Source organism: Mauremys mutica, chromosome 2 (genome assembly GCF_020497125.1).
Source record: "Mauremys mutica isolate MM-2020 ecotype Southern chromosome 2, ASM2049712v1, whole genome shotgun sequence".
NCBI lineage: Eukaryota > Metazoa > Chordata > Testudines > Geoemydidae > Mauremys > Mauremys mutica.
Window position 1 is genome coordinate 137155210 of NC_059073.1, and position 24246 is coordinate 137179455.

The following is a 24246-nucleotide window of genomic DNA, read 5'->3' on the forward strand; positions in this document are numbered from 1 at the left end:
CCCATCTCTGGTGGACATGAGAGTTATTGCTTCCTCTGGAATCTTGGATTGTTGAAGTTTGGTCTTAATAAGGCTTTCTTTGATCCCTTTACTGAAAGGGGTTGACTGCAGTTTAAGCATCTGGTTCGATACCCTCCTGGGAACCCAAGATCCCAGCAGGAACATAACAGCTTTTTTTCTTTCTGAGGTAAAGAAATTGAGTTCCAAGCAGTTCAGTGTGCGTGGGCCTTTTGGACAATATGTTAAAAAGCCAAAGCCCTGTCTGTTGCATGGACATTACAGCTCCTTAGTCCTTATTATGGAGCGTTCGGTGCACTGGTTAGCAGCCTTTGCACCCCACAGGTGGCTGCTGTAGTTTGATGCTCTTTGTTGGAAAAGCATGCTATGCATGTTTGCTATTCCTCCATTTTATCTGCTGTTTGTAATACGCTCCCATGTATCTTGAGACAGCAGCATGGTCTGTAGTTCTGCAGCACAGCTCAAGCTACTTTGAGTGTTTGAGGGTAATAGATCACACACTTTTCTTCCTCTCTCCCATCTCATCCTTCGTTCTCTCATGCAGCCAGAGCTGGTTGGTTTCAAGGGCCTGACAGATTGTCCCAAAGTTGGGCCTTCAGTCAGCAAAACTCAGGCTAATTTAAAGGCCTTTGGGTTGGTTACTAAGACTTGGTTCCTGCTCTTCTTCCTAAATTGCTACCAGGTAGCGTGTCACTGGCATCGTTTGCATTTTTAAGTCTGCAGTATGTTTTTTGTTATTATATAGAATTTACTTTTTCTGCCACCATGTAACAAGTTAATAACATCCCTGATGCTGACTGCATTTAATTTCTGTAGACACTCAGTGTCTAGGTAACATTCTCTAGTGATTAGACCAGGGAGCTTCAAGTCAGATAGTATATGCCAGTTCTCCCACAGTGAAGATCTCTTCTGAATGTTTTGAGGGAGAATGAAAAGCAGGCAGGGGCAGAAAGCCAGGCAACTCGTGAGCATCCAAGTGGTGACCACATGGCTGCCACTCAGACCTTGCTCCCCAAAAGATGGAAAAAGAAGGGAGGAAGCTCAGATCTGTTGAGTAGACTCAGTTTTGGTCTCAGTAAGAGAGGAGGTGTCCAAAGCGCTAATCCTAATTCATTCGAACTAGTCCATCTCCAGAGCTCTTCTGCTTAGGGGCATGTACCCCTTGGTTACAAAGCTACTTTACTGCCACAATTGTCCTCATTTTGTGTGCACCTTCCAGTTAGACAGGTTTAAAGAGCCTCCAGCCTTTGGTCCGATGTGTGACCTACTCTGGTCTGATCCATCAGAGGATTACGGCAATGAGAAGACGCTAGAGCATTTCACTCACAACACTGTTCGAGGCTGTTCCTATTTCTACAGGTAAGCAGAGTTTCAGTGGGGCTCAGATAAACTATGGCTTCTGACTTGCCCTGGGTAGTCTTTAAAAGTGAATGGAGAGATGGAGTGAAATCCGATTGTTGTGTTAAATGTGCTCCTACTTACCAGGTTCTTGGGCTGTCTGTGTTAGCACAGAAATATATAAACTTGCTTTAAAGCTGTTTTTCCCCTATGGGAAATCTACTTGGGTGGTACCTGACTCCCTGAAGCTGCCCCAGGATGCATCACTTGATGAAATCGCAAGTATCTAAGTTGTAATGAGACTTCTGGTACCTGTTATGGTGCTTTTGGAGATAATTTCAGGAACCAGAAGGTATCAAGGGGATTTTAGAAGGAAAGAAATAATTTTAAAAGATAATTTTCTATACTTGATTCCTTACAACCTGCCTGGTTGGGATTTAAAGTAGGAATCCAGACTGACTACTGTTTCCAATGTGCTTTGTGATTAATCTTTAAAAGATGGCACTGTACATAGTTGTGGCCTTATTTCAGAGGTGCTGGGCGCTTGCGGTTTTCATTGGCTTTGAAGGGTGTGACTACACTGCAGCTCGGAGTGAGCTTCCCCGCCTGGGTAGACAGACTTGTGACTGCAGGGCTCTAGCTAGCATGCTAAAAATAGCATTGGGAATGTTGCTGCACTGGCTGAGGCTCACGCTAGCCACCTAAGCTTGAAACCAGAGGATCAGGTGGGTCCGAGCTTGGCGGCTAGTGCAAGCCTCCGCTAGTGTAGTAACATGTATGCTGCTGTTTTTTAGCACACTGACGCTTGCATGGCTCAAGCTAGTCTGCCAGCCAGGATTGGGGGCTCACTCTCAGCTGTAGGGTAGACCTATCTAAAGATTCTCAGCACATCTGAAAGCAGCCCACAACTACATGCAGTGCTATCATTTGAAGATTAATTGCAAAGCTCACGAGACCATTAATGCTCTGTGTTCTCATTTCTCCTGCCTCCCCAGAGGAGGGAGGATTTTTTTCTTTGCTACCTACTAATGTATTTAAAACTCTTCTCTTTAGTTACCCTGCAGTCTGTGAATTTTTGCAAAACAATAGTTTGTTATCTGTAATCCGAGCTCATGAAGCCCAGGATGCCGGGTAAGTGCTACAGTGCTAGGACTGTGCAAGAATATTTTTTCAGTTTTTCTACACTTAGCAAGACCAAATTCCAACACCATGCCCTGCCTTCTAGGTACCGAATGTACAGGAAGAGCCAGACGACAGGCTTTCCATCGCTAATCACGATCTTCTCTGCACCAAATTACCTAGATGTGTATAACAACAAGGGTAAGGCAGGCAAGGCCACGTCTCTGCAGTTGTTTTGGATGCCAGTGCTGTTTTAATATTAACCCTTAGGAAACCCCTCTCCAACTTCCTCCTCCTGTTTTGTTAGCAGTAGCCGCAGTTCACTCCATCCTTCTCATTTGAATGAAACCTCTTCAACTTCCCTGTGAGCCAGAACATGCTAGCCACTGAGCCAACTGCATCATGCTAACTGCTGTGTGCTGCTACCCCTCTCTTCTAGCCTGGCCTGACCTGCTGATATGATTCTGCTCCCATTCATCTGGTTCTCAGCTTTCATGGGGAGGTGGGTGTCTGGGAAGTGACATCTGGGGAAGAAGGTGGAACAGCTCAAAACGGGCTCCTCAAGATCTCTAAAGTTATATTACCTTTTATCTGCCACAGTGGTCTGATGGAACCCTATGAAAACATCTCATCTTCAATGTGATGTGTGCCTGGGATAAGCTAGTGTTGAATCCAAAAGAGCTTCATTAAGTGTCAGTTTGACAAAAAGCCTGTAAACTCATAGTGAAGATTGCCACTCTGTGTATGACTTGACCCTATCCCAACCCATGTGTTGCAGCACCAGTGCACAAAGGAATAAATAAACCATGGAGTTAGTAGCTTTGGTTCTGAATTTCTTTCCTTTAGTCAGTTCAACTTAGCGCATCACATTATTTTCCTTTTTTGGATGATGGCACTGAATGAAAAGTAGCTTTGCTATTAGCATTGCAGCTGCATTCAAATTGGCAGCAGATTGTTGTGGCATTGCTTACTGAAGTAACACACTGTTTCATTGACATCATCAGGTCAGTGGGTCCACAGGGCACACTATAGCTAGAAGCGTTTGACATATGTAAACACGAAGGAGAAAGAAAATTGTTCATAATAGTCCATGGTGGTTATAAATACAAATAATGGGATGAAAATGAGCACCGGTAAAATTTAGGCTGAGAGCAGGAACTCTTTCCTAAGAGCCTGATCTGTAGGGCAGAGGAATAGTCTTGAAGAGGAGTTGGGGGCAATGAGTTAGTTACTCTGGACACACACCTAGTATATGCTTCAGAGGGAACAATCGTAAACTGCTTGGCCAAGAGTACTTAATAGGCCTTCACCTCTGATTCTGATATCTGTGGGAATGTCATCTTATACCATGTCGTCAGGGGTCCTTAAATGAATATTGAGGGGCATTGGGAAAAGGAGCATTGCTGTGAATTTAGAACTGCACTGAGGACTAAAAGCTGCTGCGAATCTTGTTTCTAAAACTAAAAGCTAAAGCATTTTTTTAGTCTAAACTGGACTAAGTAGGAAACTTAAACAAGACCCCTTCTTTCGCACTCTGATCCAGAAATGGCTTAGCTGGCTTTCAAAGTGTCCCCCTCTAAGGTGACAGTTTGCATGCTGTTACAACTAAACTGTCAAGTTATAAGCCCTGGGGGAATGACATACATGCCAGTAATGGCAACTCACTAGTAATGGTGACTGTGCCGCTATAACATGCAGTTGCTGTCCATGTTCATAATCTTTAACCCTGCTGATATTAAATAAGGAGTGAGGGAAACTTTCCACCTATCTTTCTAACCTTAACTTAGGACCAAGAGTTTCTAGTTCATGGTTTCTTTGAGGTGACCATGTGAGGCTTCTGAGCAGAGTGTACTTTTTCTTTAGAGTCTCATTATATTGTCCTGAGGAGCTATTTGGAAGATGAGCTATTGTGAAATGTCTAAAACTTCATGCCCTGTAGTTGATAAACTGAAAATACCACTTAAGCCTCTTAATTCTAGATAAGTAGTAGTTTGGTGCTGCACAAATTGAACTAGTTGTCATTGTGTGATCACTAACGCTCAGTGCTGAACGAACCTAGAGGGAGACTGTCTTTGAGCCTCAGAGCTCACCGTGCCTGCATACACACATTCTCACTCTATTCTTTTTTAGCTGCTGTGCTGAAATATGAAAACAATGTCATGAACATCAGACAGTTCAACTGTTCTCCACACCCCTACTGGCTTCCAAACTTCATGGATGTCTTCACATGGTCTTTACCTTTTGTAGGGGAAAAGGGTAAGAAATAAAGCATTCAGATTTCTGTTTGGCCTAAACAGTGACGGGTCATAGCACTGTGTGTGTTAACAGCCCCCTGAAGGTAACTAAATATCTGTAAATATCAAATCAAGTGATTATCTAGGAAGTTTTAAATATGTGGTGTGGCTTGGCAGTGTAAAATGGCGTTGATAAGTAGTTCAGACTTTCCATGACCTATTGTACACTAGTAAAACTCTGATGGCTAAAGTTCCTCAGATTTTAAGTTTCTTTGGGGAAGAAGATCTGCTTTGCCATTACCAAGAAGTTAAATAAAATGGTCCCTGTTTCACAGTACTTTTGTACTGTGAACCAGCCCTGATTAGGTAATTCATCCAACTGTGCTGACATCTTCCATGCTACACAAAAATGGAGATAAATATCATGTAGATATGTGGCCCATCAGAAAAAGCATTCACCACAGTCAGGGAGAGGCTTTGATTTCAATTTTAATAAGGTACGGCTGCCTAAACCCCCCCAGATTTTGCCAAAATTCCAGCTGCTTCTTCGAGTGATTGCTCCTATGCATTCCAGTTAGGTGTGTGCGCCGCGCGTGCACGGCTCTTCGGAACATTTTTACCCTAGCAACTCCGGCGGGCCGGCTGGGCACCCCCTGGAGTGGCGCCGCTATAGCGCTGGATATATACCCTAGCTGGCCCGTCCGCTCCTCAGTTCCTTCTTTCCGCCCGTGACGGCCGTTGGAACAGTGGAGTGCTCCTTCGACCTCCACATCCCTAGCTTCTCTCTGTTTCTCGTTGTGTATTTAGTGTATATAGTCAGTTAAAATAGTTAGTAAAGTTAGTAATTAGGTAGATTAAGGGGAATTAGGGGGGCTTAGCCCCTCTTCTCCCGACCGGTGCGGGCTTATGCCCAAGACACCGGAGTTTAAGCCCTGTGCGGCTTGCCAGCAGCACATGCCGATTGGGGACCCTCACGATTCCTGTCTGCGTTGTTTAGGAGAGGCACATCGTGCAGATAAGTGCCCAATTTGCAGATCGTTCAAACCTAGAACGAAAAAGGAGCGGGACATTAGGTTGAAGCAGCTCCTAATGGAGTCGGCGCTTACCCCTGCGGTGCTGACACCATCAGCTCCGCAGTCGTCTTCGGCACGGAGTGCACCAGCAGTTCCCGACCGGTCCGGCACCGAGACTGTAAAAAAGAAGCAGCCGGCACCGAGGCCTCGGCACCGTTCCCTCTCGCCATCGGGGAAACGAAAGCCGCAGCAGAAGCCTATCAAGGCACCTGCGTCGGGACCGCTCACCCAGCCACCTCCGGCACCGACTGTGGTGGTGCACAGACCGTGCACGGTTCCGTTGACTCCGGCGCCGCAAGGGCCGTTGAGTCCGGTATCGCCCTGCTCCCCGGTGCCAACCGCGGTCGAGCTGCCTCTCCCGTCGACGCCCGAGACTTTCTCGACGTCGAGAGAGCTCATTGAGCTCACAGAGGCACCGAGCCTCCAGCCCCCGGCGCCGCCGGTGCGGGCTGTACAGTCAGTGGGAAAGCAGGCTATGATGAGGCCACCTTCCCCTGACAGATGGGATAGACGGCGGTCCAGGTCCCGATCCCGATCCCGGAGACGGTCGCCGGCACGCCGATCCAGATCCCGGCACCGATCACCATCTCGGTACCGCTCCCTGTCTCGGTGCCGGTCGCAGTCCCGGTACCGCTCCGCATCGCGGTACCGGTCGCACTCCCGGAGACGTTCCCGGTCCCGGTCACCAGACCGTCGGTACCGAAGGAGGTCCGGTTCCTGGTACCGTTCCCGGCACCGCGACTCGCGAAGCCGCTCTCACTGACATCGGTCGAGATCACGGTCGACCTCCCGGCACCGGCACGGTGGATGGTCCCGCTCTCGCTCCCGGCACCGCGACGACCGGCACCGATCCCCGGCACCGTCCAGGGACAGACCGGCGGCATCGATGGCGCAGTCCTTGAGCGCCTCTGCCCCCCCATGGCCTTCTCGCCAACCCTCGGTCGCCTCTCAGGCAGACAGCGGTGGAGATCTCCGGGCCGACCCCCAAGGGCAGGACCACGGACCGCAGCAGTGGGGCTTTTGGACCCCCTGGGCCTACCACGAGGCTCAAGGGCTCCCCCCCCCTCCATGCCCCAGGAGCTCCGAATGCAGGGTGCCGGAAGCAACGTTCAGCAGGCCTCCTCCATCACAGGGTGAGGCCCCACCGCCACCTGTAGCGGCGGAGCATCCTGTGGCCGAGGTGGCTTCCCACCCCCTGGAAGAACCACCTCCAGAGGCCATTGTCCAGGGTCTGTCCTTGTCTTCCTCGCCAGATGAGGCGGTGGCGGGGGCATCTACAGTGAACCCCCCTCCGATTGACTTGCGAGCTCACCAGGACCACCTTCGCCGGGTGGCGCAGGCTATTGACCTCCCCGTGGCAGAGGTCGCTGAGGATGACGACCCGGTGACCAGGGTGCTTGGAGCTGAGGCCCCGCTGCGGGTGGCCCTACCATTTATCCGCACCATACAAAAGAATGCCACTACCATCTGGCAGTCACCGGCGTCTGTCCCTCCCACCGCTCGCGGAGTGGAACGCAAGTACTCAGTTCCTCCCAGCGGCTACGAGTACCTATATACACACCCGACTCCGGACTCCCTCGTGGTGCAGTCCGTAAATGACCGGGAGAGGCATGGGCAACCCGCTCCAGCGCCAAAATCTAAGGACACACGGCGCATGGATCTGTTGGGCCGGAAGGTCTATTCGGCAGGTGGTCTCCAGCTCCGGATTGCCAACCAGATGGCTCTCCTTGGTCGCTACACCTATGAAATTTTGGTGTCCCTGTCCAAGTTCTCGGAGCTGATCCCAACAGCCTCCCGACGGGAGTTCTCGGCCCTCCTTGAAGAGGGCAAGAAAGCCTCCCGATCCTCCATCCAGGCCGCTCTGGACTCGGCGGACTCAGGAGCCAGAACTCTGGCCTCGGGAGTGACCATGAGGCGCATCTCCTGGTTGCAGTCCTCCACCTTGCCGCCCGAGGTGGAGTACACTCTGCAAGACCTCCCCTTTGACACTCAGGGTCTCTTTTCTGAGAAAACGGACTCAAGGATTCAGACCCTCAAGGATGGTCGAATCGCCATCCGCACCCTGGGTATGCACACACCGGCTACCCAGCGGAGGTCGTTCCGGCAACAGCCATACCGACCATTTACTCAGGCCAGGTCACGGCCTTATAATAGTCGCAGAGGCAGCCTAAACAGCCGTAGACCGTCGGGCAACAGGCGTAACCAGGCCCAGGTGCCCTCCAAGGCCCCTCAAGGGCCTAAGCAGACATTTTGATGGGACGCCCGAGGGCGGCCCATCAGACTCTTTACCGGATCCTTCCCCGTTATTTTGCAACCGCCTTTCCCACTTTTTCCCGGCATGGTCCCAAATAACAACGGACAACTGGGTACTTCGTACGGTCCAGTATGGTTACCGCCTTCAGTTTTTCGCCCCCTCCCTCCCACCCACCTTCCCCGTCCCTCTTCAGGGACCCCTCTCACGAGCAATTCCTCTTGCAAGAGGTCGAGGCTCTGTTGAGCTTGGGTGCCATAGAGGAGGTGCCGAACGACATGCGAGGCAGGGGATTTTATTCCCGATATTTTCTCATCCCCAAGGCGAAAGGAGGTCTCCGACCTATACTAGACCTCTGGGAGCTCAACAGGTACCTGCTCAAGCTCAAGTTTCGCATGATCACCCTGGGGACCATCATTCCCTCTCTGGATCCGGGAGACTGGTTTGCCGCCCTCGATATGAAGGATGCGTACTTCCATATCGCGATTTACCCCCATCGATGCTACCTGCGGTTCGTAGTCAACGAGGCGCACTACCAGTTTGCGGTACTACCCTTCGGCCTTTCCACTGCGCCGAGGGTCTTCACCAAGTGCATGGCAGTGGTTGCCGCCGCCCTCCGCCGTCGTCGCATGCACGTCTACCCGTATCTCGACGACTGGCTGGTTCGCGGGCCATCACGACAGCTAGTGGCAGGTCAAATGGCCGAGATCCTAGCCCTGTTTCGGTACCTGGGCCTTCTCATAAACGCCGAGAAGTCCACTTTAACTCCATCACAAAGGGTGGAGTTCATCGGAGCGGTCCTGGACTCCAGTTTGGCCAGGGCCTGCCTCCCTCGACCTCGGCACCAGACGATGGTCTCCATTATCCGAGACCTGCACGCTTTTCCCACGACAACGGTTCGGTCCTGCCTACGCCTCCTGGGCCACATGGCGTCCTGCACGTTCGTGACCTCGTACGCGAGGCTGCGCCTTCGCCCATTTCAAACTTGGCTGGCGTCGGTGTACCGTCCGCACCGCGACCCTCTGGACATGGTAGTCACGGTGACGAAGCCAATCCTCGGTTCGCTCAGCTGGTGGCTGGACCCAGAGGTCGTGTGTGCAGGAGTCCCGTTCCGCCCTCCTCGCCCATCCGTCACCCTGACCACGGATGCCTCGGCGTTGGGTTGGGGGGGCTCACCTTGGCGACCTACACACCCAGGGTCTCTGGTCGCCCCGAGAGCTCTCCCTTCATATCAACATCAGGGAGCTGCGAGCGATCCGCTTGACGTGTCACACCTTCCGCGCCCATCTGCAAGGGCGCTGTGTGGCGGTGTTCACGGACAACACGACGGCGATGTTCTATGTCAACAAGCAGGGCGGAGCCCGCTCCTCCCTGCTTTGCACGGAAGCGATGCTCCTATGGGACTTCTGTGTAACCCACTCGATTCACCTGGCAGCGTCCTTTCTTCTAGGAGTGCAGAACACACTGGCCGACCATCTCAGCAGGTCGTTCCTCGCCCATGAGTGGTCCCTTCGTCCGGATGTGGCGCTCACAATTTTCCGAAGGTGGGGGTTTCCCCAGATAGACCTGTTTGCCTCCAAGGAGAACAGGAAGTGCCACCGGTTTTGTTCTTACCAGGGTCGCTCCTGAGGCTCCCTGTCGGACGCATTCCTCTGCTCCTGGACGGATCACCTCCTCTACGCCTTCCCTCCGTTCCCACTCATACACCGGGTGCTACTCAAGCTTCGGAGGGACAGGGCCCGCCTCATTCTCATCGCTCCGGCCTGGCCATGGCAGCACTGGTACACTCTGCTGCTAGAGCTCTCCGTTCGGGATCCCATTCCCCTTCCGTTATGGCCGGACCTCATCACGCAGGACTTCGGCAGACTCCGCCACCCGGACCTACAGTCCCTCCATTTTACAGCTTGGTACCTGCGTGGTTGACCCACGCGGAGCGGGACTGTTCGGCGGCGGTGCAGCAAGTCCTGATGGAAAGCAGGAAGCCTTCCACTCGCTCAACCTACCTTGCGAAATGGAAGCGTTTCGCGCTCTGGTGCGATCAGAGGCCTTAATCCCTTCCTGGTCCATATTCCTACGATCCTGGACTACCTCTGGTCCCTTAAGGAACAAGGACTTGCGGTCTCCTCCTTGAAGGTACACCTGGCAGCCGTGTCCGCCTTTCGTCCATCCATAGGAGGTCGGTCCATCTTTTCCAACCAGATGGTTTCCCGCTTCCTTAAGGGCCTGGACCGCTTGTACCCGCCGATACGACGTCCTACCCCGTCCTGGGATTTGAACCTAGTTCTGGCCAAGCTTATGGGAGCACCCTTCGAGCCCCTGGCCACGTGCTCCCTGCTCTATCTCTCGTGGAAAACGGCCTTTCTCGTCGCTATAACGTCAGCAAGACGAGTTTCCGAGCTCCGTGCCCTAACGGTTGGTCCACCGTATACCATCTTCCACAGAGACAAGGTGCAGCTTCGACCACACCCGGCCTTCCTCCCTAAGGTGGTGTCGGCCTTCCACCTCAACCAGGACATTTTCCTTCCGGTTTTCTTTCCGAAGCTGCATGCCTCACCTCGTGAGCAACAGCTTCACACCCTGGACGTCCGCAGGGCCCTCGCTTTTTATATAGAGCGGACAAAGCCCTTCCGGCGTTCGCCCCAGCTGTTCGTAGCGGTTGCTGATCGCATGAAGGGCGAGCCGGTCTCCTCCCAAAGGATTTCCTCCTGGGTGACTGCATGAATCCGGACATGCTACGAGCTTGCTCGTGTGCCAGCACGCCGCCTCACCGCTCACTCTACGAGAGCGCAAGCCTCGTCTGCCGCCTTTCTGGCCCATGTACCCATCCAGGACATCTGTAGAGCGGCCACCTGGTCTTCTGTCCACACCTTCGCTTCCCACTACGCGTTGGTGCAACAATCCAGAGACGATGCAGCCTTCGGCTCAGCAGTCTTACACTCTGCCACGTTTCATTCCGACCCCACCGCCTAGTTAAGGCTTGGGAATCACCTAACTGGAATGCATAGGAGCAATCACTCGAAGAAGAAAAGACGGTTACTTACCGTTGTAACTGTTGTTCTTCGAGATGTGTTGCTCCTATCCATTCCAGACCCGCCCTCCTTCCCCACTGTCAGAGTAGCCGGCAAGAAGGAACTGAGGAGCGGACGGGCCGGCTGGGGTATATATCCAGCGCTATAGCGGCGCCACTCCAGGGGGCGCCCAGCCGGCCCGCCGGAGTTGCTAGGGTAAAAATGTTCCGAAGAGCCGTGCACGCGCGGCGCGCATACCTAACTGGAATGGATAGGAGCAACACATCTCGAAGAACAACAGTTACAACGGTGAGTAACCGTCTTTTCTTAATAAAGGAGCGCTGTCCTCTCACAACCAGGCTAGATTCTCATTCTGGGCTTTAGATTTTGGGGATAGCTTAAAGGTTTAAAATGTTTACTCTGTGGAACCAAAGGTTGAAATCCCAGACAAGCCGACATTCCCTGAAACAGATGGAGTATTATGCAGTTTTTGTGGAGTGTGGGGAGTGAAGGGGGATTGGGAAGGGATCTTAACTGAGACCCAATCTCTTCTGCATGAACACTATGGATACCTCACTCCCTGACCAGTTCCCATGCAGTTGTGCAGCATTCTGTGCATTGCTCAGATTGCACCCACCTCTGTGACAGAGGGTCTCAGGTATCTCATCTAATGTGTTTTGGGATCCTTTGCAATAAAAGATACTGCAGAATGTAGCTATAAAATATCTTTGGGCTCCCTCTTCAAATGTGTAAATGACTGATATCATTGGTTCAGTCCAGCTCACCCTTCCCCCTTGGGCAGTGTGAGCACCAGCCCCCTCTAATCTTCCTACCTATTTGTCACTACTTCTTGCAGTCACAGAGATGCTGGTCAACATCCTCAACATATGCTCTGATGATGAGTTGATTTCAGATGGTGATGAAACTTTGGAAGGTAACAACCTTTATTACAAGTTGGGCTGTTAACAGTGGTGAGGGAATGGTTTAAAGCTAAATTAAGAGATTGGCATCCACTTTAGAACTAAATACCAAACTTTGTCCCCTTGCAATCCAGTGACAGTGAAGTGCATAGGGTTGTACTTATTTGTGGCAATGCACTCCTCACTAGATATTCTGAAGAATGATTTCCTGGCATTACCAGGTCATGGGATTATTCCCCAATAAATTCCCCAAGTTATTTTTACTGACTCAAACGTTACTACTCAATTTACTGGTGCAGACAGTCTTTCCACTGCTACTCTGTCCTGCTACATCTAAACTTTAACACTCAAGCACTGGGCCAATTTGTCCTTCCTTTTCATACTAGCTCCAGAAATAGCAGCCAATTATTTGGACCTGATTAGTGATTTTTGAAGTGGTGATGTGTGAAGGAAGCTGAATGCAGGTGAGGTAATGCATCAATGTTGACAAATGGAAAAATATTGAGAGAAAATAAAGTAAATGCGGCATGGAAGTAGTAGGAGAGGTATAACGTAACAAGGTGCCACTTCTGTCAACAGGTCAAGACTTTAACCCGCTTCTCCCATTTAATTTCATTTTTGATTTTTTTTTCCCCCTCCCTCCCATGAAAATTAAATTTGTTTCTTCTATCTCTGTCTTCATCTGCTTGTTTCTTGGTGTCTCCTCTCCCTGAAGATCACTACATTTCAAGCTATCAGAAAGGTACCCAGCTAGAATTTGCTACAAGCTTAATTCTCACTGCCTGTGCCACCAGATTCCTTGGAGTGGATTTGAATAGCAGACTAGCTGGGGAGGCTCTCCATCCCCCTTTCAGCTTTAACAGAAGCGCTGTGTGTATTTTAACCCTGCTGCGTTCCTCTAGGAACTTGAGAGATGGGGTCACATTTCTATTTGACTTCCTAATGCAGCCACCTAGTGCATGGCAAAACCATTGGTGCATGTTCAATCTCCAGTGTGGCTTGTACTGTTCTAATGTGTGACAGTGCCATTTGAAGAGTCTGAGCTGAGAGGAGATGTCTATCCTATTTTATCATCAATCACCTTCCATGCTTTTCTCCCAGTGTATGTAGTAAAAAGGGAGTACACCTACCTCACTGTGTCTGAGTGAGGGTCAAAGCAGAGTTGCAAGGCTCCAGCCAGCCATTCACTATGTGTGTTTATGCCAGAGGTGATGCTTGTGTGACCACTCTCTCTTCTGCAAGCACAGCCCAGTATTCCAAGGTATTCATCAGCAGTCAGATTTGTCCGTGTTCTGCCTTACCAAGCTGTCTACATGGCTGAGTCATTTGTGGTACATTCTGTGTAATGTGATCTGACCTGTCGAGTAAAGATCTGCTGCTTCAAGCAAGAAGTGCGTGATCCATTCTTCTGGTGGTTCTACTCTTTCCTTAGACCTTTATTCTATGTGTCTTTTTGTCAATGTCACCATCCTCATTTCCATTCCTACCCCCCTCCAAATAGTCTGTTTTCTAGGGAACATAGCTGTGAATTTGTAATCCATGATTTCTCTTTCCTAGAGCCAGACAGATGCTCCATACTGACATTGCCTGTGGCTTTAAAAGGGGGGCAAGAAATCCTTACACAATTTTTTTTCTTTCAAAGCAGGCACGACAGTCCGTAAGGAGATAATCAGGAATAAGATCAGAGCCATTGGGAAGATGGCGCGTGTTTTTTCAGTTCTCCGGTAAGAAGGCAACTTGGGAGTGTTTTGTGTCTGAGTTTAATGTGCAATCTGGGTACTGGGGGTTGCTCCTCTGTCTGACCTGTATGAGTGAAGATAGTAGTATGCAGTCAGGAATCCAGCTGAGAGAGACTGCAAAACTATATCAAAATGGGGGGTCTGGGTTTGGGAAAATTGCTCCCATGTATCTGTCTCTGGTGCTGTAAAGCTGATGGTCAATCCTGTTCTTCGGGGACTACAAAAACTTCCATCCCATCAAAGCTAGCATCCTCATAAACAGAGAAAATTAGACCTATAGTAGGGATCCCTCCAGATCAGAGCTGCATTTCATGTAAACAATGAAGTATTGGGGAAGTGATTGCCTTGATGTTGGCTTTGCTGCACGTCATCCTAGTAAACAGAGTACCTGAGCCTACAAGGTTGTATTAAACTTCCTGATAGAAAAAGACATCAAATGTACGCTGTTTGGATCACCTTCAACAGTTTACTGCCAAGATGGTACAGACCTAGGCTTAAGAGTTACCCAAAGGTAAGTATGTAGCATTCCCCTATGAGGGAAGGAATATTTTAGTGAGCATGCCTCTGGCTGTAACCCTCTTGTCTAAATGCTGGCTTTGGTAAGAGTAATCCGTCCTTCTGCATCCTTTTTCCAGAGAGGAGAGTGAGAGTGTGCTGACTCTCAAAGGCCTGACTCCCACAGGTACTCTGCCCCTGGGAGTCCTCTCAGGGGGAAAGCAGACTCTACAGACTGGTGAGTACTTGCGAAATAACCCTTACACTGTGCATGGAACTCACTGAATCTTCTGCTCCAGTGTTACACATGTACATAGGTGCTTCTCAATGTGTGGTTTGGGACACGTGAGGGAGCCCCCAGCACTTGTTTGGAGGAGTCATGATTCTCTATTTGCCTGATCTGGCATTCTGCTGAAGCAGAGATGGCATGGAAATATCTGGCCTTCAGGTGCCACCATAAACCATTGTGCCAGTTCCTACAGTTCCTTTCCTGCAGCACCATGGGAATGGGGGCAAAGGATTCTCGGGAGGACCATTGTGTGGGATCGTAGGAGGGAAAGGTTGAGAACTCCTGGTATAAACGGATACAAACTGGGGTGGGGGTAGGGGGTCTTTTCTAAGATACTAGTATAATCTCATGGTCAGTAATGGTAGCAAGGGTTGAGACTGAACAGAATCAGGCTTCAAGCATGTGTATCATCTCTTGTTTGTTATAACAACTCTTAAGGGTTGTGTCCCCTGCCCCCTAACATTGTCTCCAGGCAGTCTCTGCTTCAGCTACTCTGCTGCTGCTGTGTACCAATGTACTTTAATAGTATGATAAATGAGTCTGCTTTTTGGTTCTTCTTATCAAACTAAATCCCTTTGTTTTCAACCCTAATATTATGATTCCAGGAGGGGGTAACCTATATTTTTTACTTTAAAATAAGTTAGTTCTCTCAAGTCTGTTTTTAATGTTCAGACTTGGCAGTCCCAGTGACTTGGTCCATTGGGTTTGAGTAGCTTTCCTGTATGCTTGTTACTTTCTCTGTATTTTTGGCAAGTACCCTTGTTGCTTCCCACCAATCAGTCTCAAATTATATTAATGTTCTGAGAGCGGCATTGATCAAACCTCACATAAGTGGAGTGTTTCAGGCTACAGGAGTGGAGATTGGCTGGTGGTCAGGGAATGAGTTATCATCGTAACATGTGTCCCCAGAGGGAATCCTGTAATCTAGTGTTTTAATCCTTTCCTGCTGCCAGCCCTTCAGTACTGGCATATAATTGGCCTGCTTTCCCTTTCTATCAGCATTGGATGGTTTCCTGATGGCTCTGAAAGAGGTTTGTTCTGGGACTGTCTGGCTTTGATTAAATATTTCATGTGGGTGCATGAGAGGAGAATTGCTGTAGGATCCTATTGGGTTTGGATGATGTGGCATCTTCCCAAGTTTTGTAGGTTTTCTTTGTCCAAGGAGATGTGCGAGTTTACTTTACACTCTGTCCAATGTGATTTCTGTCACACTGATTAAGCTATGGGCATGAGACTAGAAAGTCAGTGGGTGAGAAAGCAGGTGTTCACCTTGAACGTGCTCTGATAACCTTGGGATACAAAAGATTAAAGCCAGGCTTAGTCATGTTTCAGAGTAGCAACCGTGTTAGTCTGTATCCGCAAAAAGAACAGGAGTACTTGTGGCACCTTAGAGACTAACACATTTATTTCAGCATAAACTTTCGTGGGCTACAGCTCACTTCTTCGGATGCATAGAATGGAACACGCAGACAGGAGATATTTATACATACAGAGAACATGAAAAGGTGGAAGTACGCCTACCAACTGGAAGAGTCCAATCAATTGAGACGTCTCAATTGATTGGACTCTTCCAGTTGGTATGAATACTTCCACCTTTTCATGTTCTCTGTATGTATAAATATCTCCTGTCTGCGTGTTCCATTCTATGCATCCGAAGAAGTGAGCTGTAGCCCACGAAAGTTTATGCTGAAATAAGTGTTAGTCGCTTAGTCATGTAACATTGTTTTATGAAACTCTAGTTTGAAGGGTGATACATGTTATAGACCGGAGAGGTGCAAACAAGCTTAGGACACAGACTTCTGTCTCTTGCTTTTTTTAGGTTATTCCTCTCCCCAGAACCCCCACCTCCTCAGAGGTGAGGTGCAATGCAGACACATCCCAAAGTTTCTAAAGAGCCACGCTTTAACCTGAAGTGAAGGATTTTAGCTTTAAACAGCTTCATAGTGAGCTTTGTGGTTTGATCATAATAGTGAGAGAGATGGCAGACCAATTAGATCATTCCTGTTGCTCTTACCCTGTTCTCCCTCCTTCTCCTTCAGTCTCTGTTGACTTTCCCTCTTCTTCATGATGTCTGAGCTTCTCACTTTCAAGGCAATCCATAACTCCACTGCTACCTGCATCTCCATGCTCAGCTCCTAAGCACCATCCTGCTTCTTATGCCCTCCCCATGCTTCTCTCCTCGTCATTCCTTGTCCCTCTTGTCCACTCCTAACTTCATGCTGCCTTCCATGCTACCCATATGCTTGGAACGTGCACCGAATGACCTCCTTCAAAGACCACTCTGGAAACCCCCCTGTTCGGTCATGCATTCCACAGATAATGGCCACACCAAGCTGTGAGCATTCGGTGTTGTATTGGATCATCTTCCGCCCTCATTGTCAGGGCGGGGAGGCTGGGTGTTGGTTTACTCCCCTTCTCACTGTCTCCGAGCCTTTTACAGATCTTTAATAACATGAGATTAACAAGAGTCAACTAATGATGCTCAAGCCAGAGTTACGATGTTAACGAACAATGCTACCCCTTCCTCACCCTTTGTCTGGAAGCCCGAACACATGACCTGTGCATTATGCCACAAGGATCTCAGGCACTCTCAAGCCTAAAGGAGAAGTAGATTCCAGTTAAAGTCCCTCCATTGAGAATGCCCTGCTACCAGGTGTTCTGACAGGGGTTAGTAGCACAAGCACGTTGACAATCACAGCAGTTCCAGGGGCGGAGGGAGACATGACATTGCTGAAACGTTATGGTGTCCTGTCGCTTAGTAATCCTTTTTTGTGGGAGGAGTTGAAGCCAAGTAGGTTTGAAATATCTGCCTGTGTTGTGTTCTACTTCAAGACATCAGGAGCGGAACAGCCTAGTTACTATGCTACTCAGTACTCCGCTCCCAGAAAAGGAGCCAACCCCCTTTGCTTCCCCTCCTGTCCAAATGCCAACCTGTTGGTTAAGGTCAGTTTCTTCTTTAAGTGACAAGGGCACTTCTGCCACAGGTAGGTTTGTGCACTGTAATCTCCATGAGGCAGTGAGTTCTATCCATGGAACTCTCCTTCCCAAAGCATCACTAAGCTGAAGGTAGTAGTGGATGCCCATTAAAGGTCAGCTTTGCAAACCAATGGAAACGTGGCACTCTTCAATCCAGAAAGTACTAGTCCCATGGGTATCATGGGACACACATGCACCTGGCCCAGGAGGTGCTGAAAGGCCAGCCCTGTTAGTTGCTTTATTACTTTTTTTGGACTCAGCAGTTTGACATGTATGGTGAAATTTGTGCCACTAAGAGGAAGGAGGCTCCCAAACAGCCTGAAGTTTGAATCCTCAGCTGGAAATTCCAGCTGAGTGAAATCCCCTTCCAACCCTTCTGTCTCTAGCTCCTGTCAGTCCTCCTCTGCCAACTGATCATCATCATGGTCCTTACTGGGGCAGGGAGGTTGTGGGTCTCTGTAATAGCAGCAATAATGTTAGTTCACTCACTCTTTTCTGTCTTCATTTTTGCATGCCACTGTTCCTCCTGTATTACAGCCACAGTAGAAGCGGTAGAGGCACGGGAAGGTATGGCTAGAATCCTGCGAGAGACTCAATCATGTTTGTCTGCTAATTTTAAGGAGCTTTATCAGCAGTATGAAAGCTTTTTACTCTTGCATCACCAAAGGGATTGGCCCCTTCTGGGAAAATAAATAAAATATTGGGCTACCTCAGATCTGTCTCAGCCTTGATGTCACAGAGATGAGTTGGGATGCTTAATTTCATAAGACTGGGCTTTTGGGACTGCTGTATTTCTGTAGCAGGATCCCAGACTGAGAATTCTGGTGTCTCATCAAGGTCCTAGTGTTTGATTCCTGAAACTTCATCACTGGATGGCTTGTTGCTCAGCTCAGGCCTTTGACAATATGTTTCTGAAGGCTGCAAGAGCAGTTGACCAAAACCATATAGGAAATATTTGATTGTATTTATTGCTATCCTGTCTCCTTGGGATCTGATCTCAGCCTTTGCCTTCCCTTTGGGTGGAGTGAGCACAGTGTGGAGAGGCAATACCCTCTCTGCAGTTAAATACCAGAGTAATGAAATTACTCCTTTGGAAACGTACATTCTCCTTCACTATTTCATCGGATTTACATTGGGTAAAACCGCACTATTCGGAGATCACAATATCTGAAAGAATTTAATCTTTAAAAACACTTGAAGCAAAACCTTTTACTTAAATCTATTGTAAAACAAACCAGCTAAATGCTTTGTGTAGGGCAGTCCCTGCAAGGAACTTGAATTACTGCAAGATTGAGTAGAAACAAAACATACACATCTGCAGTGGGGCTCTGTCCCATGCGATTAGCTCCTGGTCATGCAAGATAAAATGCTTCCTTTCCGATCCAAGGATTAGCTCTTTCTCCTCTTTGTGGTGTTGCAGTGCGTGGTTTTTGTGTTGAAGTAAAACGCCCTTTGTTGATTTGTCCTCACTGTTTTTTTTAGTATTATGTTTTTCAGCTTTGAAAGTGTGCTGCTATTTCACTGCATTAACTCTTCAGAATACAGGGCACATGTCTGGCCTGCAGGTTGCCCCCGCTAAACAGTATCGCAAGGGAAGTCATAAGTGAAAACAATGCAAATAAGCACTGGCTTTATTGGTGCTGCTGAGTAAATTGAACTGAACCCTCGAAATTGGTTTAATGAAAGATAATGCAATTCTACATGTCACCAGTATAACTTCGCCAGTTCATGAGACAATGACAAAATCATACACAGATCCGCTGCTTATTTTTTCTTACCCAGACATGTGCTCTGTAGCCACGACTCTCGGTTCTGTAGTATGGTGTGTGCTGATAGGCTGTTCCTCAGTATGCTATGGCACAGACTGACTCTTCTTTGCCCTCCTTGCTCTAGCTATCCGTGGATTTTCACCGCAGCACAAGATCCGCAGCTTCGAAGAAGCCAGAGGGTTGGACCGCATTAACGAACGCATGCCGCCGCGCAAAGATTCAATGCACCCAGACGGGCCGGTGAACTTGGTAACCTCGACAAACTCTGCGGAGAAGAACGGCACAGGGAAGAAAGCTTAGTAATGGTTCTGATGCCTAATCTGCACCACTAAAGGATCCAAAACTTAATGAATTTTATTTATTTATTATTGGGGTGGGATAGGGATGGGGAGGAATAAACTTAACCTGGAGGCACGTTCATAATCCAGTTTGCATCCATTCTGTAAGAAAGGTGACCATTTTGTAATTTTTTTAATTTATGTTCAGTATATAAAAAGTCCATCTTTTTTTTAATTTAGAAACCAATCTAATTGCTAGTGAATATATGAAGTGTTGTGCTGTACAGCTGACCTCTCCCCCACAGAAGGGGAACCTCTGAGGATTTAAAAAAAAAAAAAACTCAGAGTCCCAAGCAACTTTGATCTTGACTTTGGTACAGTTTTAAATTAGCCTGTGCTTTCAAAAGCAGCATCTTTCATTTTAAAACATGTTTTCACAACTGTCTTCACGGAGTTTGCTGTTATTTTCTTCAACTTTTATTGTCTAGCTCATCCGCTGCTTTAGCGATTGATTTTGTGGAAGATGGCATGCTGCATGGTGCGACTGGCTCAGACCCAGCCTTCTCTTTTTGGAAGACTTTATCCTAGGTGGTGATAAAGTGGATAGTTCAGATTCCAGCTGGGGTGTTGGATTATCTCTTGGGGATAAGGGTGTGAATTTTCCAATAATAGCATATTTCTCTTCAGGATTCCAATTTATTCCAATAGAACAAAAAACCTCTTAGAATGACATGGAAGGTGAGCATGGGAAAGCATCCCCTCTAGTCGCCATTCTTTCCAAAGCTTCTGGTTTTCAGACTCTGAAGCAAACCATTTGCATCGTTCCATCAGTACAGACAACACTTCAAGTGCATCTAAACGTTCTTTACAGAACACTGTGCATTTTGATTTGTAGTCCATTGAAACAGGAGTAGGTCAGTGCACACTAGGGCACATTTAGTGCACAATAGCAATGTCCATGTAGCCAATTAGTGCACTAGGATTTACACTCCAGCTTGCCGTGCACTAACTGTCTTGACAAGCCGTTGGTGTTGGTGTTGCCACAGGCAGTAGCAACCAGAACGAATGAACACACACACACCCCGGCATAAGGGATTAGGCGAGCAAGAACCTAGTCACTAGTGGAGGTATGGACGGTGTATGCTGTATGGAAAATGGTGAGCCATCCAGGGAACATCAGTGACTCCATTTGAAAGAGGGAGTAATTTACGTGGCCTCAGATAGATGGGATGGGGAAGGATTGGTGATTCATAATGATCATTGCCCCCCTTCCCCTAAATATCTGTGCTGTTGAATGGTCAGTGCAGAGGGGGACTTGTGAAACATGTACTTTCTTGGAAACATCTGTGTCCTTTGCCTGTACTGAGGAGGATAATTTTTAGAGAAGGAAAGTGGCTTGGAGAACTCAGTGGATCTGGGCTAGAGGTTCTTGAAGGCTGTTTGTATAGTATATCTCTTAGTGAGTTGGGGGAAAGGAGATCTCTTTAGGGGATGGTGGGTTTCTACTATAAATGCAGCAATGGGGATGCCAAAAGAATGGCCTCTATACATTGTAAAGAGTACATTGTGTTTTGAAGTTTGCTTATTTAGATTCCAAGTACCCAGTCTGGTTCATTTACTTATTCAGACTTTGCCTGAATCCAGTTTTGAAACAGACCTTGAAAAATCCAAACCTGGTTGCTTATTTTTACGAAATGCAAACTCCTCTCTTTCTGCCTTTCCCATGTTGGTCATTTTAGCTGAATCCCCTCCTGCTTATTACATTGCATCAAAGCAGCATCACTCAAATGCTAGTCCTTGGCTGCTTTTTGCTCCCCTTCCCACTTGAACAAATGTATGACGTCTCCTAGTGCCACCAAGCAGATGAGGCAGATGAGCAGAGTTAAACTCTACCCTCTGGGTGATCCATGCACCCTGTTCTTTATTTTGTTTGGAAGCCCCTTGATGTTACTATCTTCCCTTCATGCTGTGGGCATAGTCTTTGATTCCAGTCCCAGAGGAAGGCAGCTGCCTCACAGGAATCTTTTAAATTGTCACTTCTAATGCTATGTCACAAACTTAATTTCATACTAGTTATTTAGGACACTGCATCTGAGCAGAAGGGGGTTTTAGCGATGGACTCTTAAAGTCACGTGTCACCATTTTTTTTACATGACTGCCGCCTTGTGAAAGTGAGTGTTTTTGGAAGGCTTGTCTTTTCTTACTCCATTTGGGGCAAGGGGTCCCTCTTGATATCCCTTTTCTTTCTGTGGCATCTGTTCCAAAGAAGGAATAGACCTAAACATTGCATCTTCCTTGAAAAACTGGCTGGTTGTGCAGTGTGCTGCCCTAGTGTGTAGTGCACACACTCTGACCTGGCTGAGATCTTCTCTGAGCAACATCTCTGGTTCAAGAGCCATGTGACAGGCACCAGAATTAGATGAATCTGTCCCTCCTTAGGGGTTAGTGCAGGGGTCCCCAACACGGTGCCCACGGGCGTCTTAAGTGCGCCTGCATACTGGCCAGCGGACAAGCATCCGCCGAAATGCTGCTGAATTTCGGAGGCATTTCGGCGGCGACACCCCTGGATGATGCCGCTTGTTGGCGGCATTTCAGCGGATGCTCGTCATCTGGCGCCCGCCAGACGAAAAAGGTTGGGGACCACTGGGTTAGTGAAGGGGGGGGGGGTGGAGGGGGATGTTTGGCTAGGTTGGAGCCTTTCTGTCCATAGTAGTGGTGGGAGAAGATACTGCCAAGGTATCCTCTGCCCATCACCCTTTGGAAGCTTAACACTGAAAGTTGTTTCTGCCCCAGTTGCAACGGAAGCTTTGCTCATGAACTCCAGGCTGCTGGTGTTGGCTTTCTTGAAAAGAAAAGGCATTTGTTCCTGAAACGCTGTCCTGTTCTGTGTTTTTTGTTTTAAAGCAGGTTGCACTTCAGCCCTACCAGCTTCTGCTCTGAACCTCTTTGCCCTTACTCCTCAAAGAAAAAGATTAGTTTCTGTTTCAAACCTGGAGGCTCACCCATAGCATTGCTTAAGTGGTGTTTGCAAAGGATGGAGCTTCAAAACCATAGTTACTGGAGCTGCGTGCCTGCTGAAATTATCCATCCTCAACTAATCAGGGGGCATAACTGGGGGGTGACAGCTGGCTTCCTAAATTCTGATTGGCTTGTGACTTAGCAATTCATTGAGCCAGAGGGGGCTTGTTAATTGTTGGGTGTTCCTTAAACAGGAGTCCCAAGTCATCCGCTAATTGTCAGTCAATGAGGCTGTCTCCGATGGGGAGGAGCCCAGCTCTCACATTAGTCACAATCAGTTCGAATGAGCAGTACTGAGCGGCTCTGACAGCAGTCACTAGCCCAGTGTGTTGTGGGCGGAAGGAGCTTTGTGGATGACTCATGGCTTCCCCATGCAGGAGCTATCGGGTCTTTCCCCTCCTTATTCCATCAAGCGGAGAGCTGCTGGAAACGTATTCCATATCCCACACAAGCACATGCAGATAGGATGCTGTCAGGCGAAGCACAGTCTCCAGTTGCTATGGGAACGTTGGTGCCAGGGTCTGTTTCTTCAGCACAGTATGCAGTGTTCTTAATGGGGCGAGGGGGTGAGCAGCAGCACAGATTGGGGAGAGTGGGTGTTAATTACCCCCTTAATTGATGTTCATCTTGTAACCTTCCCTGTCCTGGCTTTTCCTCTTTAATTCAGAGGTTAACTAGCTCCTGTTGCGCCAAGTGGTGCAGTGTGTGAGCGGTGGTGATCGTGCATTGACAGTAGGGGAGGAGTGTACCATCACCAGCTGCAGTTGTCTTGGGCATGTTGAGATTCCACCTTCAATCAGAGACGGGGCGGCCAGGTTTTTTGCTTTTTAAAATATAAACACAGTATGTGAACCAACCTTCAGTGCTAAGCATTTAAACCTCACAGTCCCCTTCACTTCTGTTCTTTTGTATCCCAAGGAAGGAGCGGGGGAGAGACCTCAAAGCATAGGCCTTTGAGTGCTGGGCAGCTCTGGAAAGAAAGCAAAGCTCATTCCCAGCAAAGCATCACGCCACAACCAGAGCATTTGGTGCGAGAGGGGCTCCTGCCCTTCTGCACTGTAACAGACGAGTGCAAAGAACTATGGCCTTCAAAGCCATGTCAGAGAGGGAGGGAGCTTAAATATTCCCCCTGCTCCCAATGCAAAAGTATTGCAGAGACTTGAAGTAGTTTCTCCTCTTCCAGCACCCCATCCCATCTCCCAGAAACCCAGCACTGGTTCTGCCTTGGAACTATGCATGTCTGAAGAGGCCTCATCTCAGAGCGCCATTCCGTCCTTTGTTTCCATCCCCTCTTGCCAGCCAGCTGCAGAAGCTTGACAAATGAGACTTTGCAAAAATATAAATAAATAAATAAAAAATAAACACAAAAGCCAAGGAGTACAATCAGTCCATGGAACTCCAGACTATTAAGGGCAGTGCCACTGCACTCCTTTCTCCACAAGGCTGTCCCTAGCAGCCTGTCTTATTTTTGCATGTTATAGCAAGGTGCATGTAACAAGGAGGGAGTCAGCAATGGGATATTTTAGCATTGGGAACAAAGGTGCATTCACCTTGTTTTGGGAGAACCTTTTACTGTGATGCCATCCCGCACACCTATTTTTAAGGGCCTTTCTTGGCACACCACCACACTCGGGTAAATCTTACCTAGCTAGATTCTTGTAACGGAGTAGCTCGGAGGCTTATCTGCCTCAGACCCAAAGGACCGTAAAGCCCCTAAGAAC

The 24246-nt window shown here is 48.4% G+C and overlaps 1 protein-coding gene across 6 annotated transcripts in view; it reads left to right on the forward strand.

Annotated features, from left to right (window-relative positions):
• The window catches only part of PPP3CC (protein phosphatase 3 catalytic subunit gamma), a 54009-nt gene extending 34057 nt beyond the window's left edge, over positions 1 to 19952 (forward strand). For 3 of the 6 annotated variants that reach the window (XM_045004574.1, XM_045004572.1, XM_045004578.1), the window contains exons 6-14: positions 1238 to 1377; positions 2410 to 2487; positions 2582 to 2676; positions 4606 to 4731; positions 11898 to 11975; positions 13604 to 13685; positions 14336 to 14433; positions 17998 to 18027; positions 19354 to 19952. In XM_045004574.1, coding sequence (XP_044860509.1) covers positions 1238 to 1377; positions 2410 to 2487; positions 2582 to 2676; positions 4606 to 4731; positions 11898 to 11975; positions 13604 to 13685; positions 14336 to 14433; positions 17998 to 18027; positions 19354 to 19529 — 903 coding nt within the window. In that variant the 3' untranslated portion in view covers positions 19530 to 19952. The remainder of the gene's footprint in view (positions 1 to 1237; positions 1378 to 2409; positions 2488 to 2581; positions 2677 to 4605; positions 4732 to 11897; positions 11976 to 13603; positions 13686 to 14335; positions 14434 to 17997; positions 18028 to 19353) is intronic. The other 3 variants (XM_045004573.1, XM_045004577.1, XM_045004576.1) reach the window with 3 other exon arrangements.
• Positions 19953 to 24246: the final 4294 nt, after the last annotated feature.